Source organism: Pyrgilauda ruficollis, unplaced genomic scaffold, assembly GCF_017590135.1.
Source record: "Pyrgilauda ruficollis isolate IOZ18807 unplaced genomic scaffold, ASM1759013v1 scaffold85, whole genome shotgun sequence".
Taxonomy (NCBI): Eukaryota; Metazoa; Chordata; class Aves; order Passeriformes; family Passeridae; genus Pyrgilauda; species Pyrgilauda ruficollis.
This window is the reverse complement of record NW_024530488.1, coordinates 1,581,704-1,598,476: the sequence shown is the minus strand read 5'-3', so window position 1 is coordinate 1,598,476 and position 16,773 is coordinate 1,581,704. Positions and strand designations below refer to the sequence as shown.

The 16,773-nt window shown below is 40.3% G+C and overlaps 1 protein-coding gene across 1 annotated transcript; it reads right to left on the bottom strand.

Moving 5' to 3' along the window:
• Window positions 1-4,344: 4,344 nt before the first annotated feature.
• Window positions 4,345-16,426, bottom strand: FUNDC1 (FUN14 domain containing 1). The gene is made up of 5 exons (XM_041487908.1): window positions 16,333-16,426; window positions 14,524-14,680; window positions 12,612-12,687; window positions 6,523-6,651; window positions 4,345-4,974 (listed from the first exon to the last, which is right to left on the bottom strand). Exons 1-5 carry the CDS (start codon window positions 16,361-16,363, stop codon window positions 4,897-4,899), a joined length of 471 nt encoding a protein of 156 aa, XP_041343842.1. The 5' UTR covers window positions 16,364-16,426; the 3' UTR covers window positions 4,345-4,896.
• Between the last annotated feature and the right edge of the window lie 347 nt (window positions 16,427-16,773).

Genomic DNA, 16,773 nt, shown 5'->3' with positions numbered 1-16,773 from the left:
GGTTTTTTTAACAGGTTAGGATTAGGAGGACTTGAATTTGTGTGGTTTGATGGTGAAATAAATAAGGCCTTATCAAGGACTGAATGTATAACAACATATTCCAGTCCCCAGGTAAGCATCCTACCAAATGGGCAGCAAAATATCCTGGGTGTAACCTGCTTTCCTTTCTTCCCACTGGAGCATTCCCACTTCAAGCAGCTCATTCAACTCTTCACAAATGACTTCAGGAAACTTTGAGGTGACCAGACCCAAGTTCCTGTCCGTGCTCCATGAACACTGAGATACAGCCACACCCCTGGAATGTCAGCAGCAGGGACCAAGGCTATCTCATGCCAAAACACCTCATGGTTTGGAAGGAAGGGCACTGATCTAGGAAGAAGAGGTTTCCCAGGAAAAGGTAATGGAATGTGGCCACCAGCTCCCCCGAGCTAAGCCAGAGGCTGAGCTGTTGGGAAGTCCCACAGCTGAGCTTACTTGTGGCATTTATTCCCAACTTCTCCTCATTTTGAAGCACTGCATTTCCTCTTTTTCACAGCTCAGTGTATGATGTGGTGCTCTGTTCCTGGGAGCTGTGGAAAAAACAGAAGGCAGGAAAAACTACAGCAGGGAGGCAGGAACACGGACTGCTCAAGGAACTGTGAGAAGGGGAGAGGGTGAGTGAGGCAGAAAACCTCTGAATGCAGAACCCGCGAACTATGCAAATTTGAACCACTGCACTGGTTTACCCAAGCTATGAGTTGGACTCAGCCTAGGTCCAGCAAGATTTCCTAGTCCAAGCCTGGCAGCAGTTGTGCTGGAGTTTGCTGTGCTGTGTCCAGCCCAGGCTGTGAGCACAAAATTCCTTATTACATCTCTGTGCCACGTCCTGCAGCATTCCAAGATTTAGATGCCTCCCAGCTTCAATGTGGGACCAAAGGCAACCAAGGGTTCAGCACCAGATGTTTTGTGCACACTCACCCCACGATTATCTTCATTAAAATTGGCTTCTGGTCTTACAGGTCCTGATGAATGTCAGCTGACTCACTTCCCAAACTGCCTCAAGATAACACCAGCTCTCCCACATGTCCCAGTACTGGGATGTATGCTGCTGCGCCATGCTGCACCAAACCTGCTTCCAATCCAACAAGGGAGGATGGCACCTCCTTCCCCTGGTAGATTTGACTCTTGTTCTCTTCCCCCACGCCCCCAGCCCATGCTCAGTCCTAGGGTGAATAAAATTTTTTTTTTTTTTTTTTGGTGCCCAATCTCCCTTCCAAAATGTCGTGTTGTTCTAGTTTGGGTGAGCATTATTTTTTTCCACTATCACCTACAGACCCCAGGGAGGTGCATACCATAAAAATTTGATTTTAAAGTAATTCTTTGAGATTTCTAACAATTTTTAAAAGGTTAGGGGGAGGTATTACTGGTGCTTTTTCACATTAGTGAATTCACTGTAATTTATGGAGTCTGCACAGGCAGAATTACTGAATTACAGTCCTGACTCCTGCATTTTACTGTTTGCCTCTCCCCCTCTTAAGCCCTCATGACAAATGCACTTGAATCTGGGAGACAGCTCCATCTTTTAACTACATTTTAATTTTCTGTCTGGCTGCTGAAGCAGAAACAGCCTTCAAAATTTTAGCCAAATTCTGGCCTCTTAAAATTTAATAATAAGATCATGCTGGCATCTCACCTTAAATTAAAATGTACTGCCCAATGCTTCTTTAACTAAAAATAAGTAATTTCAGGAAATAGATTATCCAATTAAGATAACTGAAAACAAATAGATGATTTATTAGCAATCTCTCCCCAAATACACTGTTTAATAAGCTTTCAAAAGCTGTTCACTAGAGGGATATATGCCATGCCTTCCTCAATCATTATCTTAACATTCAACTTTGAAAAGTGGCTGCTAATAACTTCTTGAGGGGAAAAAAATTACACAGGCCTGTAGAGGGAAAAGGTAGGATCAGCTGGAATTTTATCATGAACTGCACCAAACAATATTAACTATGGCCAGAGAAACCGAAAATGTTTTTTCTCAAATGTTTTTTGTGACTCTTGCAATGTTGCCCCATCTTTCTCTGAATGAAGGGCTCTTCCTTGATCTCAGTAGCACACAACAGAAATTAATTCCACAGACCCACTGGGCATTATGGAAATCTGTTTGCCACTGCTAGGTCCACGTTTTCCACCTTTAAGTTCTTCAGCTATACAATAAAACCCATAGAAATGCTGGGTCAGCCTTTCATTAATTTAAGCATTTCTAATCAGCATTTTAAAACTGATTTCCACTCCCCCAAAAAAATGCTCTTCAAAAATTTTTATTCCATGTTTTTTCTTTACAATCGTGGAACCATAGAAGGAATTAGGCTGGAAGAGACCTTAAAGATCATCCAGTTCCAACCCCCCTGCCTTAAGCAGGGACACTTCCACTCTCCCAGGTTGCTCAAAGCCCTGTCCAACCTGGCCTTGGACATTTCCAGGGATCCAGGGGAGACACAGCTTCTCTGGACAACCCATGCCACGACCTCACCAGCTTTTCTCCTCTGAATCTTCTTAGCCTGGATTGCTGTTTGTCAGAGAGGGCAACAGTAACTCTGAAATCATCCCAGAGAAGGCTTTACCCCCAGAAACCAAATATTCCTGTTACATTCCATTCCCAACCCCATCAACATCCATTTTTTGACTGTACCTTTACAGAGCATTCCCTCACTTAGGTGAGACTGGTCTGAGCTGGCACACTAAAAAATCTCAGGTATTTGTAAGAAAGGCTGCACTTACCTTGGTCCTTTACCACAGCTGCCACTCCATCACCACTTTACCCTGCCAGCTGTACCTGGAGCTGCTGGCAGCATCTCCTCTGCCTCACCAGCCCAAGAACTGCATCAGCAAGTCCTGCTGTGCCAGCAGCCATTCTCCTATTCCATTCTCCTTTCCAGGACATGAAGCCAATCCCAGCACAAATCACCAGTGTTCACCTTTTCAGTAACACCATTTCTCCTTGCCTTTTTAGTCCCTCAGACAGTTGTACATGTACAACATTATGTCTCTTAAGGCTTAAAAAAATGAAATCTAACTCAAAAAATAAAACTATAGAAGCCTCAAATGTATTTCAATCAATTCCTGATCCATTGACTGAAAATCTCAGATGATGCCAACAGAACAGCAGAACTTTCCTCTGTAGAAATCAGTCTTGCATCCTACTAATACTTTTGGTTTTAATTCTACTTCTAACAATGAAGCAAATTCCTTGGTCACATGAGCAGCCTTTTTAACAAGCTCACTAAAGGATGCTCCTTTGAAATCCTTTCACAAAGTACACCAAAAACGCATATTTACAGGCTCATGGTACTGAGGCGGTCAGCACATCCCCAAAGCCCTTCAGGATACCCAGTTCATTCCAGTCAGGGTGGATGACTCATGTCAGTTGGCTTCAGTATCCTTTGGACGTGCCAAAAACCCATGAGCGTCATCAGCAGAGAAAAGCTGACTGGTTGGTGACCTTCCCCTTATTCTTTGGGCTGAACACCACAGCAAAGGCTTTCATATTTTAACATTTTCATCTTTCTTTGTTTTACTGTAAATCCCAGACAACCCAGCAGACACACTCCTCCTTGGGCTTCCCGTTTCTAATAAACTGCAACTGGGCTTATATAACTCCAGATAGTCACTTTAAAACAAAATATTTAGGATCCATGGCCATTCATGTACCTCAGGTTTGGGGGTTTGGTTTGGGGGTGTGTGTGCTAGGATTTGTTTTCCAGTCTTAACCAGGTTTGATGAAACCCTTAAAGCAGGCAGGACGTGCTTCATACCTTACTCACCTTGGCCACAAGCACACCACAAACATGAGGTCAACATGTAACACAAACCTCTGGATCCCAGGGATGCACAAATCTAAATATTTAGAAGGATAGTATGTCCAGCATCCCAGGTCCTGTGCATCCAAGCTCATACCCACCCATCCATCCATCCATCCATCCATCCATCCATCCATCCATCCATCCATCCATCCATCCATCCATCCAATGCTACTGAACCACTACTGCTGTTCTAAGAAGGCAACTGCAACCCAAAACAACCTGGTGGGAGAGATTCCAGTTCACATTCATCTGCTGCTACAGTAAAACCAGAGAAATCGGGGCAGAGCAAACTCTTCCTTGGGTACAAATTTCTGAAAGGTTTAAGTTTGAAATGCACCAAAATGCATTGAGTGTTTGTTTGGGTTATCAGCTTCTTTAAAATAACTTGGTAACAAATCACTAAAACCACCTTAAAAACCCGTCTGGGAAAACACTGGCACCAGGTCCCTGCAGGCTAAAATTGAGAGACTTTCATTTTTTATGTACACAAAGGCCAAAGTTAATTTTCACCTTTAATAAGCTCATGATTCTTTGTTATTTAATACTCTGTAAAAAGGTATTACAGATTATTGCAGTGACTTCTAAAGAAGATGGACAGCCAGGAGGCTGAAAACACAGTATCATATACAGTATGTAGTCATTGATACTACCTACTACAGCATGAAGAAAAATACTTTTTAAATAAATAGTATTTAACTGAAAACATAGAAATGGAGCTTTCATTCTTATAGTATGGTTACATAGCTATATTCCAAGAACAACATTTTAAAAAATGCTAGATCTTGAAAGGCCATAGATAAAAAGAGACATGATGAGGATGAACCAGTTTTGCCCAGAAACGCTATAATGAGCACACTGCACAGTTTTTTCAGCAAATCCTAGTTTTACCAAGCTTCAAGAGGCAAAAGCCTGAAATGTAAAAGCTCCCAAGTTGTCTAGCTTGTCCTCTTGTCTTGCTCTGGCAGGCCCAGTGACCCACACTGCTTGCAGATAGCGCATCACAACTGATCTTGGTCGACATGGATCCCATCTGGAAGAGACCTTCGGGTCCTTACGACGCCAGCCCCAACAAAAAGCCTCCAACAAAGCCACTGGACACCACGATGTTCTGTTTGATAAATTCTGTTGACTGAGAAGAAAAATGATACTCATGAAGTTAATTGTGCCTGATGTTATTATTTAATACTTATCACAGCTTCTGGAAACAAGAAGACCAAACTTGTGGAGAAGGATGCAGGGGGAAGCGATTTGTCTGTTGACTGAGAAGAAAAATGATACTCATGAGGTTAATTGCAAAACCATATAAAAATAGGTGGCACCAATGTAGTGCAAACTGACTCTCAGCTGTTTTTAACAGTATTTTTAAAATACAGTGAAACTTGAAAAAGACAAAATACAGAGGAATTATTACAGCAATTTCATGCCAATACCACTCTTGTTTTGATTAAAATAAGATGTTTTACAAACTACCTTGTCAAAAAAAGCACAAGCACCACCATGACTTCAATTGCAATCACATGATAATTGTTTAAAAGAAAAAATACTGCTTTTTGGAAGATCATTGGGAATGAAATACACTCCATTATGAACCAGTTTCCTAACAACTTAATCCTAGAAAAAAACCACTTATGTATGATAACATGTGTGTAGAGTATTTAATGAAGTAGCAGCACAGAGTGTAACACCTTTTATCAAATGTGCCATTTCATAAATCCTCTGCTTCAAACACTTCAGATTGGCAACTAACACACAAGAAATTCATATAATCTGAGAGGAAAAAAAAAAAACAAAGGAAAACCAAAAACCCCATCCTATTCCACCCATTTCTACAGGGCAGTAGTGAAGGAGAGGTAAAGCTATTTGAGGTACAGAAGCAGCAAAAAAACCCTCAATCTTGAACTTACAGTTCATATTCACATCAAAATTTAAAGTAAATTTTTATCAATCTATATGCAACTCCATACAGGCTAAACCTGAGATGTCAAAACTCTTTCATTACAGAACACCAGTGTGGCTGCTGTCTGCAGCACATTCACAGTCAGGATTCTCAGTTATTCAGAATGAAACTTAGACTGCATGTATGGAACGTGAAAAATATGTAAAAACAGGTTTTAAAAAAACCCAAACAACCACAAAATTGATTAAATGGAAGTCTTCAAATGACAGGGTGAAACAGCCCCCGTGACACTGATCAGTATCACAGCTACCTCTTCTCAACATAGTAGGCAACCGGCAGATTCTGCAGACAGATATTCTCCAAAATGTATAAAAGCAAGATAAAATCACAACTCCTGTTACCAAGTAGCCACAGCTTTTCTGCCAAAAATGTCATTCTTGTCCAGACAAGTAATTTTATTATCAGCAGTCTAAGAAGATTTGGGTTTTGTCTTTGTAGTTAACATGTTTTACCCACACCATCCTGAACTTTTTACCATGTCATGACCTTACTGGCTTTGTCACCTGCCAAGAACAAATTTGTGTGCCATTTTTAACAGTGACCAAGCCAGAAAGCTGAATGAATAAAAGACAGCACAATCTGAAAACTTTAAATAAATTATAAAGCCAAACTATTTTTGATGTGTTCCAGTTCTGCATCTGCATTTTCAACTCATTATCACCTGCAGTGTAAGGTAAGAAAATGTGACTGGTAAAAAGGAGTTTATCACCTTAGACTCACCTCTTCAATGAGAGTGTTGATTTCAGGAGCTGCCTTATTTGCACGCTTTTTTAACTGTTTTTTTGCTTTGTTTACATCTTTTTCAACTCTCTTCCAGTCAACTTGTACATATCCACTATGACTAGCAATCTAGGGAAATAAAGGCAGTTAGTACAGCTGCAATTCACATTTCATTAGTCAAAATAGATTGTCTTGGTGCCTATAAAATCGTTTTTATTTTTACTTATTACAGATACAGGAAAAGACATTCTTCCAGTTTCAGCAGGTTCTCTGCTTCAAACCTTTCCTCAGTGACAGCAGCTCAAATTAGAACAAGCAATGGCAAAGTTCAGTAGACTCTTGTTAATTTTACCAGTTCTCTGTTTTTTTACTTATAAAAGCTTTGCAATGTTTTTCCTGCAACATTTACTGTAACTTTATTTGTAAGAAAAATAGATTCATAGCACAACAATGAAGAAACTTTTTTGTCTCAGTTTCTTTCAGAACTGTAGAATTCTCATTTGTGACAGAGTATCCAGGGCTAATCAAAATCATCATTAGAAACACTGAAAACTCTTTATTTTATCCTACATAATTTAAACTGTCCAACAACAACAAAAAATACTCATTACAAGAGAATTCTCACCCTTCTTACAAAACAAAATCATTAAGTAGAAAAATAACAGCCTGAGAACAGCACAAATTCTGTAAAATCAGAAAAATGAATACGTTTGAGGAGACTGCTTCATACAATTTACACACAAACTTCCAAATTTTATAGCCTGCCTAACGATCATCCCAAACCTTTGCCTTATTTCTGTTACTAATATTTGATTGGTGCATGTTCTAGAAAACAGTTAAACAACTCATCATTTGGGGGAAAAAAAAAAAAAGAAAATCAAAATTAAGGATTACTGCTTATTTTAACTGTTAGGATATAAATCACTGAACTTACATGTAAATGACTGTTATCCAAAAACTTTCTAAAGTGTGAGATTTCTCAGGTACTTCTCAAGGTCACATGTGGGTGGGAAATCCACCCAAACTACCTAACAGCCTTCTATGCAAACTGTCCAGTTGGTAAACATAAGTCACAGATAATGAACTTTTGTGGAACAGGTATTTAAATACACAATTTATTAGGTTTAGCCTAAATACATAATTTATTATGTTTAGTTTCACATCACTTACAAGCTCTGAAGTTTGACTTTCACATGGATCTTTCTACCAAATAACTGAAATTAGACCATCTAGTTTATACTAGAACTGCTACAGTAACTAAGCAACCTATTTCACCACAAACTGAGGATTTCATAATCCAGAAAAAAAATAAAATTAAACAAGTGTCAGACAGATTTTGCCTGAATTCAGAACAAAACTTCTAGAAGATCACCTCTGCAAAAAAGTCAACTTCAGTTTCCACCTTTGCATAACTAAAAAAACCAATTCACTGGACAAATGCAAAATGAACTTACTTTTTAAACTCTCTTTTACTTCTTGCCTCCGAATGTAATTAATAACAAATTAATTGACTTTGCCTGTCTACTGTAAAGCCATTTATTCACATGGGCACTCGTGCCAGGCAGGGACAGCTCAGTAAGGGCTGTACAGTACGAAAGCAGGAAACCTGTTTGAGAACTGTACTGGTTGCACATCCAGTCACTGGATGACACACCAGGAAAAGAAAAACAGCTGCACATTGTGGCAATTGTTATTTTATGAATTTAACATGACCACAAGAATTTCAAAAAGGCCCCAGCACTGAATTGGTGCCTTCTCACTCACACAACTGTAAATTAAATGTGACTGATCCACTCAGTCCAACACAATGTAAGAAATGCTAATGTATCTGCTTGCTTGTGAAATGCAAATGGCTCTTGGAAGAAACATTTCACTAAGACAACTTTAATTAGCTCAGTTATCCAGAGAGCACAAAGATGAGGCAGAAGTTTTTAATTAAGATCTGTTTGTAACTACTGCAGAGCTTACACTTGCATCAAAACCAGACATCTTTTCTCCCTGAACTTTACAGCCCTGAAATAAGAGATTCCAAATTCTACTTATTGAGTGTTTATAAAATAAGCAACAGAAGGTAATGTTTTGAATATAAATTTTTTAACTGAGAAGAAAAAACCCCTGTACTTTGGCAGTGACAGAACCTGTGTCATATCTACTTTGGCTGCAACCCCACTAATTACATAATTTCATATATAAGTGCAGAAATAATACCCCTGAACTCAAATGCTGAAAAAACAGACTTCAATTTTTAGACTCCAATGTATCATAAAAATCTACTTGCTTATAACAGTAAATTTACATAAACACAAATTCTCAAAATTTACTATTTTTTTAAACTCAGGCCGTACAACAACCAAGTAAAATAACAATACCCCATTATCATATCCATACTTGGATATTTTAAGGAGTCATATAGGTTTATACATATTAATTGCACATATTATTAAAGAGACTTATGGGGATGGATTTTGGGTTATACAGGAATCTCTATAAATGGTAATGGAATAATAGATATATACTTATCATCTGTATATCTCATAGCTCATTATTTGTTCAAGACCTTCCAAAAGTGTTGAAAAAATAACAGAATTTTTTCAAAAAGGCAATTGAAGAAATACATCAGTGCAGGAACACTAAAAATGTGTTCTCTTTCTTGACATTAATTAAGGAAACCTGAGGATCTTCAAGGGCAGACCTCATTTTGGGGGTGACACTGGAGAGGCACACAGGTACTTTGTTATTGTGAAACACTAACAGGAATAATGAGCAGAAAAATGTTTTGGAGCAAAAAATCGGTACAACAGGATGGGACAAAAGAATTTTAATTTCCTCAAGGCACAATGTCTCACACCAAAAGAGCCCAAGCAAGGCCAGAAGTCACAGGTGAGCTCAGCTGCAGGGTACAGAACCCACAGGTACTTTGAGGTATTTTCTGCTGTTTTGGAAGGGAACTACCCCCAGTTTCCAGAACAGATCTGACAAGTCTCTAAGCTCAACACACACTGACAAGGAGGGACTGAGAAGTGACACAATGTGTAAGAGCTGAACTGCAGAGGTTGGACCCTCAGCCACCATCTGCAGGCACAGCTCCCCTGTCCCGTGCCAGCACAGCAGGTTCCAGAGGCACAGATGCTCTGTCCCTCCATGGCAGAACCTGCCAGAAACTTGGCATTTCTTTATCAGGCCAATTCCCAACTCCCATTTGCTTTGGCTGTTCCATTGAATGTTCCCTCTAAGTGTCTACACACCAACTGTCAAGTGGGATATTCAACAGAAAATTGAATCCAGCTCTTTCTCACTAAGCCCCCAGCCCCAGAAGCAGGTTGGTGCCTCCCAGGGAATGTCACTGGGATGCCACACTGGGTTGGAATTACACGGTCCTTAAGGTCCCTTCCAAGCCAACCCATGCTATGATTCCTTGATCATCATGGTGCACTAGCAACAAACCCCTGTACAAGATAAAGCCAAGGACATCTCAGAGTTTATTCTGTTTCTTGTGTTGTTTTCACATATTTACCTTTCCTAAATTAGAACATAATTTAATGAAGAATTCAGTTTAATTCATCAATGGCATATTAATGAGCTGAGGAAAAATGTGTTAGTGAAAGCACAAATAACTGAATAAAAATCCAATTTCATTACTAAATAATAGACAACACAGAACAGAAAAAGCTGTAATTTGTATGCTCACTGCAGAGCAAAAGACAATGAAACTGCTCTTGAGGATATAGGATTTTAAAAATAAAGAGCTATTAGGTGCTCATTAAGGACAATTGTGTTTAACCAATTCATTACAGTAGAACCAAGAGTACTTGAGTTCGTACCTCCCTACTCCAGGATTTTACCAAACTGTGCTGTATAAATGAGAAGTTACACAAGGAAAATCCCCTACTTGTTATGAGAAATGCACTGTATTTTCCTTAATGTAGTGCCTGGATATTGCTCTTATACCAGCATATTTGAAGAACTACATCTATTTCACAAAAAAAAGCATAGTTAATAATCAAATAAGAATGAATGAAATTAAGGTGTGGAAATATTCACTGCAAAGATGTGATAATAGATCATGATTTTGAAAACCTGTGCAAATATCACATAATTTTTATTCTTTTTCTCCAACTGATTGTCATATAATCTGTATTAAGACTGAAGTTCTAAATCACTTACAAAATCATGAAAAATCTTTTTTGCTTCCTGTACAAACTGACACTGAAGAATGTATTGCTTTCAGTTTCCTACTATATTTCTCGAGATGAAGTCATCACCCACTGAAGAAAAAAAACGTATTTTTTAAATTTTAAGACTGAAATGTTTCACTGAATGGGCTTTAGCCAAGAATCTCGCCTTCTGTAGTTATTATTCTTGTTCTAGCATGTAATTATAATGTCAATATTGCAATCAGCAGCTGAAATGAAATCTGCAACTTCAGAGAAATTTACAGATAAAAAGGAACTTTCTAGTAATGTGCTGAAATACTCTTCTGCCCACTCAGGGGAAGCACTGAACACATATTCATAGAATCAGGATGTGTGATCTTTAAATGAAAAAATTAAAGACTACAGAAATGTAATTACACCATAGAATTTATGACTCAGCCTTAAAATGCAAAATGTTTTGAATTAAAAGAGAGACCAAGGCATTTACTTAATTTCCTTTCAAGAGAATCTGATCTCACTTAAGATATAGACAATCCAATCAAAATACTTAACCCGTATTTCCTCTTGGATAATACTCCTTTTTGGATTCAGTGTAAATGACATCAACCAAGAAATCAGACACTCAACCACATGGCAAAACTATTGCATGTACAGGAAAGCTCCCCAAACTTCACAGCTGAGCAAGTAAAAATCCTGCACAAGTGATGTGTTTTATTCAATTTCCATTCTCCTTTGTCTACAGGTCTCAGCTTTAACTTTTCAGCTTCCTGTAGTCAGGAGAACTGAGGAAGGTACCTGCAGCAATCTGCTGCCTCCACCCTGGGTGCCTCTGTCTGGCAGTTCTTCTGTCATATTGATAAGAGAATTATCATTTATAGAATTAAGACCAATGGCATACAAAACATGGGAAGTGGAAAAAACCAAACTAGCCCCCAAACCAGTGGGGACCATGATTATGAATGAAATATGTGTACTTCACACAACAGCAACACTGCAATGTATTACACAGCAGCAGTTACCACCCCACCCTTCCTGATCAGCCACTACAATCAAAAGAAATAAAAGCAGGATATGCCTTTCAGAAACCCTCCAGGGTGATGATGGAAAGAACAAATATATCTTTAACCTCTCCTCTCAAGAAATTGTGTATCATTGAGCCTAAGTAGGCACCAATCTATATCCCCTAGAACAATCTGAGGAAAAATGAGAAGCTCACAGGTACTAAGGCATGAAAAATGTCAGTAAAATCTTAGCATCTTAGAGAAGGACACGTGAAATTCTCCTTCACTTAAAGTTTCATCTAATTTAAAGGTTTTTTGGAAATATATCCTCCTCTAATCACAGTATCTGATGAAAAATGTAAATGATCATGCCTGATAACATAATTAAAAACTTCTGAACCCAAAAGCCAGCAGAGAGAAGAATGCAATGAAGCAGTCAAAACTCAGCCAGGCTTTAGATATTCAAGAGATAAAACATGGCAAGGGGAGAAAACAGAAAAACACAGCTCATACTGGGACCAGAACAAGCTTTCCAGGCAACTGCCAAAGCAGCCTAAAGCTGTGATAAAATTCTCAAACCAATGTAAAACAAACACATTTTAAATTCTCCCTAACCATAGGTTTACAGGCAGTTCCTCTGATCTGGCAACATTGAATCCCACACAGTACCTCAGCTTCTGCACACAAGTTCTCTTGTCTTACAACAAACTATTTCACAGGACAGAGCAGATTCTGATTTACCACTGATTCTCAGAAATGTCTCTTTTGTTCATTTGTACACAATAATCCAGCTCAAATGTAAGGTTTTGACTGATATACCTAAAAAGATGAAGTAGATAAGGTCTTCCTAATTAAATGTTACCCAACAGCTGTGTTTTTCCTATTGTTTAGTAAATAACATTTGCCAACTTATAAAGCATGAAATGCTACATACTTGAAGCAGAAGAAAGCCACCACCTACTGCAGTTGCTGCAAGCTTTCCGACTTTCTGGAACAAAAATCCCGCACACCTTAGGGGAACAGAACAAAAAAAAACCCAGTCTAATGAAGTTTTCTGCTGAACAATGCCACACTACACAATTCCTGACTGCAACTATTACCATTATTTCATTTAAAAAGCAAATGAATAATTTCATATTTAAAAATTTAAAAATCAAGGCTATTTAATGCAAGCAATATTAAGTTAACAATGCCTAAAACAAGATAATGTAATGTTTGCTTGTTCCTGGCTTTCTGATGGCCCCTTTAAAGTAAACTTGAGATCTCTAGATCTTACTGCTATTAAATGTAGCATGTTAATAAAGCACAACATAATTACATAACAGTGCTACTACAACTGTTCCCAAGTGGAATGTAAATACATTATACCATAATTTACATTAACTACACAACTCATAACTGAAAGATCTCAGTAAAAAGCAGCACATCCCTACCACAAGAGTTAAACTCAGCGAGGCCATTCTGCTGGGACATGCTGTTAAGTCTATTTTTAATGGATCAAGGCAACCAGAAAATTACCTTGGTTCTCAGTCTCCAAACCCTCCCTCATCAAATGGAGAACAGCACAGATATTGACACTACAGAACAATGACAAGGCAGGAAGGGGCCTCTGGAGGTCACCTGGGCCAGTCACCTTCCCAAAGCTGCTGCAGAGCCCAATCCAATCTCGAAGCTCGATCAGGCTGCCAAGAGCCCTGACTCAGACATGAGTTGCCAAGGCTGATGGTTCCACAACTTCCTTGGGCAATCCCAGTGTGTCTAAACACTGGCCCACACACAGAGGGGAATTTTTCCCCCTGCATATAAATAGTGAATTCTTATTTATATACATTAGTAGGCACCCAGAGAGATGTGCATCTACAGATACTGAAAAGTGCATTTTCCAGATCATTCAATAAGCCAGTTTTTATGGATGCCAGATGAACTATTCCCTAGAAACTTCTGAGTTTACATGTACACATGTAGCTTTTAAAAATAATTTTAAGGCTACAGAAGGAAATTATAAACTCTGACTGAAAGCTAAACCCACTTCACAAAGCTGTACTGAGCCTGAGTACAACAATCTCATTTTAAGTCTATTTCATCTTCCAATTCTTGCATAATTCCTCTTTATGTTAGCACACTTTGCTAACATAATGGTGTTTTTCAATGAATTTACCGTTTTTCTGTGTACTGGAATAGACAAACACCATTCAAATACCTCTGACAAATAAATATCTTGACACAGTTGCTCAGGCTGTGACCACATTTTCCAGTTTAAGTTCTCATCTTTACTGTCTAGCTTTCACCATGAATTATTCGAGTATAACTAGGCTATGTATCAGTTAACATCAGAGCAAACTGTGAATTCACTCAACATGGCTGCAGCTCAATTTAGAGGAAAAAACAGTCTCCAGGAAATGGGGCTCTTAATTAAAAGTATATTTTGTCATCCTTTTTTCTTCCCTTCATTTCTTTTACCTGTAAAATATGTCTCAGCCATAATATAACTAAGTTTCTAAATCTAGACTAGTAAGGAAATAAGCTTTTTCCATACAAAATAAAAGCTACATGCAGTAATTTTCCATTTATTTCTTGTCACTTTAGAGCTCTGACATTTTCCCAAATCCTTTCCACAGTAACTAGTATGAATTTCCTTGGATAACTGATGTTTCACCACTATTAAAAAACACTTCACAATGATGAGTCAGAGTAACAAGCTAAAATTGTTCACACATGAATAATCTTGATTAATGATAAAGGAAATCCCATTAAACATGTATTTATCTGCTTCAAATACCCTTGGAAATGGATCTTCTAACAAAGTAAAAGGTCTAGGTCAGTGATGGAAAGGGAAGCTCCCTCACCAGCCAGTCACACCTCCCATCACAATCTGTGTGGCTACAGAGTATTTTTCTACAATTGGTCCTGAATTCCTGCCAAACAAACGATTCCACCAATGGTGACGCCGAGCATATTCTGTTAAATCCAGCACTTCGTAGGAATCATCGTCACTGTCGTGGTCTGGAAAAGAAAAAGCAATTAAAAAAAATTTTTTTCTCAGTTGTAGACTAAATTAACGATTTATGTGAAAAGCCCAGACCCAGTCTGGGCATTAACTGGGTAATGCAATGGTGTAAACTGTAGTGTGCAAGCTACCTATGGTCCAGCAGCTCCCAGAACAAAGGATTTTGGGATTCTATGCCACCACCAAGGTAAGGTGTAGAAGGCAGCAGTGTAATTAATAAAATCCATGACTGGCACCACAAAGGTGAACAAGAATCCCCCACCTGTTCAAGTACAGGAACCAAGAAGCATCAGATGAAACTACCAGTTAGCCCATTCAACACAAACAAAAAAACCCAACAAAAAGAAAAACCAAAGGGACAGACCAACACTTGGAAAGATTAAGAACTTGTGGCCCAGTGCTCCTCAGAGGACCGGGCATCAGCATTTGTGGCTTCTGTTCCTTTTCCACAACAGCAGATGATGCTGGGACTTCAATTAAGTTCCATGTTCACAGGACAATTCTGCCAATGTTTTCAAAACAGGTATCCTACAACTTCAAATTAAGAGATCCTCAACACCATCTATACTTGGACATCAAAGGAAAGAGATGGGTCTAGATTTTTAAAGAAACATATTTTAAAAGTGTATCACATTCTGGGACATACACACATGAACTGAAGTCCACTTTGTTTAAATATATTTAAGGTCAAATCTAAATTCAGCAATACTGGTCGGACATTCCAGAAAATAGGAGCAGTTAAATTATGACCTAGAATTAAAGTAAGACTGTAGATATAAACATTTTATTAGAATTTTGACAGCTTTTTGATTTGTACTACCAGTATGGGTAAAAACTTCAAAGACTGCAAGAAATACACATGTAGGTGTGCATTATTTCTTTTTATTACCACATGTTCTTGAGTACTAAATAATAAACAGTGAGAGCCATAATTTTAAAATGTTGTTATTGAATGTTCTTTCTTTGAGGTATTGAGGACAACATGTTTAACTTCTTTAGATGGAGATTATTAAAACACTGTCATGAACAGTTACATTAATTCTGCCCCTCAATTATTATTATTATTTAAACCAAAACTCGTGTACACAAGTATAACGCGTTCTGTGGCAAGTAACACTGCCAGAGCGTTTTCTACTGATGAAAAATCCACCCCGCATGCGGCAAATGATGTTCTGGACATGCCCCAAGCACATCGAACCGTGCCAGTGCCGAAAGGCGCCGCACGACGAGGCCCCAGCGATGCCCGGAAAGCCCCGCACGGTGAAGATGCGGCGGCCATGGGGGCTGGAGGCTCCCGGCTCCCGTCCCGCATCCCCGGCACCTCCGGCCGCGCGGCCCCGCGCTCCGGGAGGGCCCGACCAGCACTCATTCTGTCTGCGGGCCTGCCTAGAAGGGGTTTCGGTGCTTAAATCCCGGGAAGGAGATTCAGCCAGGGTGATGCCGGTGGTGCCGGGGCCGATGCGCCGGGCCGCGCGGTGGAGGAGGGAAACGCAACGGACTGGGGAGGCGCAGAGCCCGGGCCATCCCTCCCCGCCCCCGGGACGCAGCGCGGGCAGCGGGAGGGGGCTGCCCGCCGCCCCCGAGAGGAGGAAGGGCGCCCGCCGCGCCGCCTCCTCCCCGCTCCCGTCAGGAAGGGGCCAGCACTGACCTGAGGCGGAGCGGGGCCGCCGCGCCGCCATGTTGGCCGGTGCTGAGGCGGCGAGCGGCCTCCCCGCGGCGCCCCCAGCGGCCGCTCGCGCCCCGCCCCGCCGCGGTGCCGCCCCCTCGCGGCCGCTCCACGCATGCGCCTGCCGCCCGCCTCCCCCCCACCTCCTTCCCGGGGTGTCCCTGATGGGGGAGCTGAGGGCGGGGGGTGCGTGTGGCGCCTTTGGGGGTGTGGGGCATTCCGAGCTGGAAGGGACCCGCAAGGGTCATGGAACCCAGCTGCCTGCCGTGCGCAGGCACTGCAGTAATCCAGCCATGTGCCTGAGAGTTATCCCAACGCTTCTTGAGCTCTGCCAGGCTGGTGCTGTGCCCACTGCCCGGGGGGGCCGGTTCAGTGCCCAGCCACCCTCTGAGGGAGGAGCCTTTTCCTAATACCCAACCTAAA